Raw genomic sequence first — 1459 nt, forward strand, 5'->3', positions numbered from 1 at the left:
TTAATGCTTTGTTACCTTTATGTAACTTTATTTTAAGACTAAGTGTTCTTTCTGGCTTTTGACTCCTTACCTGACTCCAAACGAGAGCTGCACAAGAATTCCTATATGCCTAGGCTGTCTGTTTATGCATATATGGAAAATAAAAATCTTGACATGACTTGACGTGCAATAGGTAATAGAAACAGAAGAACATCTGTTACATCGGTCCTACTGAGCACACAGTTGTTTCTGAAATGTGCGTAGTTTGTATTTTGTGTGTCACCATGGGTTGGATACACACCGCATATACTATACAGCCATTTCAGGTGTGGGTGTGGGGAATTGCCAAGGTGATAAATAATGGTTGAACAGTGCTGAATTTGGAGAAACTTCTGTTAGAGATTGTGAACATGCTGGGAGTTATCTTTGTTATTATCCAAATCTAATGAATGTTAAGAACAGGTCAAGCCAGTTTTTGTCATCTGAGAGTTCTCATGTGTTCAGTTGCACTGATGCATAATTGCAGTTTAGCAAGACCTTAGGTTTTAGTGACCGTACAAAAAGAGATCTTTTAGGTGGTTTTATATTCTCTGTTTAGCTTTACAAGTATTAATTAGTATTACCGGTGTTATGTTTGTGTTATGTGCTCCTCTCTGCTGTAGAAACCATGAAAAACATGTATTATTGCATAAACAGCTTCAAAATAGTACTTATTTTCTTGGTTGAACACTCAACGACACATTACAGCCACACAGTCAGAAATGGTATGTGTCTAAACTACTACTCTATTTACTTCTACATTTACTGTAGTGTTAGTGAAGAGTGTAGTGTCTACTACAATAAGGATCCATTCAAGTCAATGCATTTGAAATAAACTGAATTAAAATCCAGACTTACCATGTAAAAACAGAACTCCTCTGCAATTTTAAAATCCAGAGCATGTTTTCGAGGACAGGTCCCTTGTATTTCCTTCTTTTAAGTTACCTGATAATATCTTTACTGTGTGCAGTGAAGTAAAGTATTTGGGTCATGTCATTAATGATTGTCTGATGACGGGGATATATATCGGCAGTGCCGCATGTTATATGTACAAGCTAATATACTGGCACGGAAATTTGGTGCATGCTCCGTGGGAGTAAAACCGGCTTTGTTTAAAGCGTATTGCACTTCCTTGTAAATTGCTCATCTATGGTGTAATAATAAAAAGGGCGGTCTTCGGAAACTGTCAGGAGCTTACAATGACGCCCTAAGGATATTATTGAAAAAGCCTAGATGGACGAGTGCAAGTGATTTGATCGTGTCATCTCGAGTTAGTACATTTTCCGCTGTTTTAAGAAACCGGATGTTAAAATTTATTTGTCGCTTGAATGGTTAAAAAAAAATCATATTTTATAGTTGACTAATGTTGCACACAGTGACATGCGTTTTACTTCGGTTTTCTGGAAACACTGGTATACCTGTCTTTTAAAGGGGCAGTAGT

The 1459-nt window shown here is 36.9% G+C and overlaps 1 protein-coding gene across 1 annotated transcript in view; it reads right to left on the bottom strand.

Annotated features, from left to right (window-relative positions):
- Positions 1-931, bottom strand: part of LOC109957502 (beta-1,3-galactosyltransferase 2-like) — a 6746-nt gene extending 5815 nt beyond the window's left edge. Inside the window, exon 1 of the mRNA XM_020595408.1 lies at positions 877-931. Within this exon, the coding sequence (XP_020451064.1) occupies positions 877-879 (3 nt within the window). The 5' untranslated portion in view covers positions 880-931. The remainder of the gene's footprint in view (positions 1-876) is intronic.
- Between the last annotated feature and the right edge of the window lie 528 nt (positions 932-1459).

Source organism: Monopterus albus, unplaced genomic scaffold (assembly GCF_001952655.1).
Source record: "Monopterus albus unplaced genomic scaffold, M_albus_1.0 scaffold27.1, whole genome shotgun sequence".
Classification (NCBI taxonomy): Eukaryota; Metazoa; Chordata; class Actinopteri; order Synbranchiformes; family Synbranchidae; genus Monopterus; species Monopterus albus.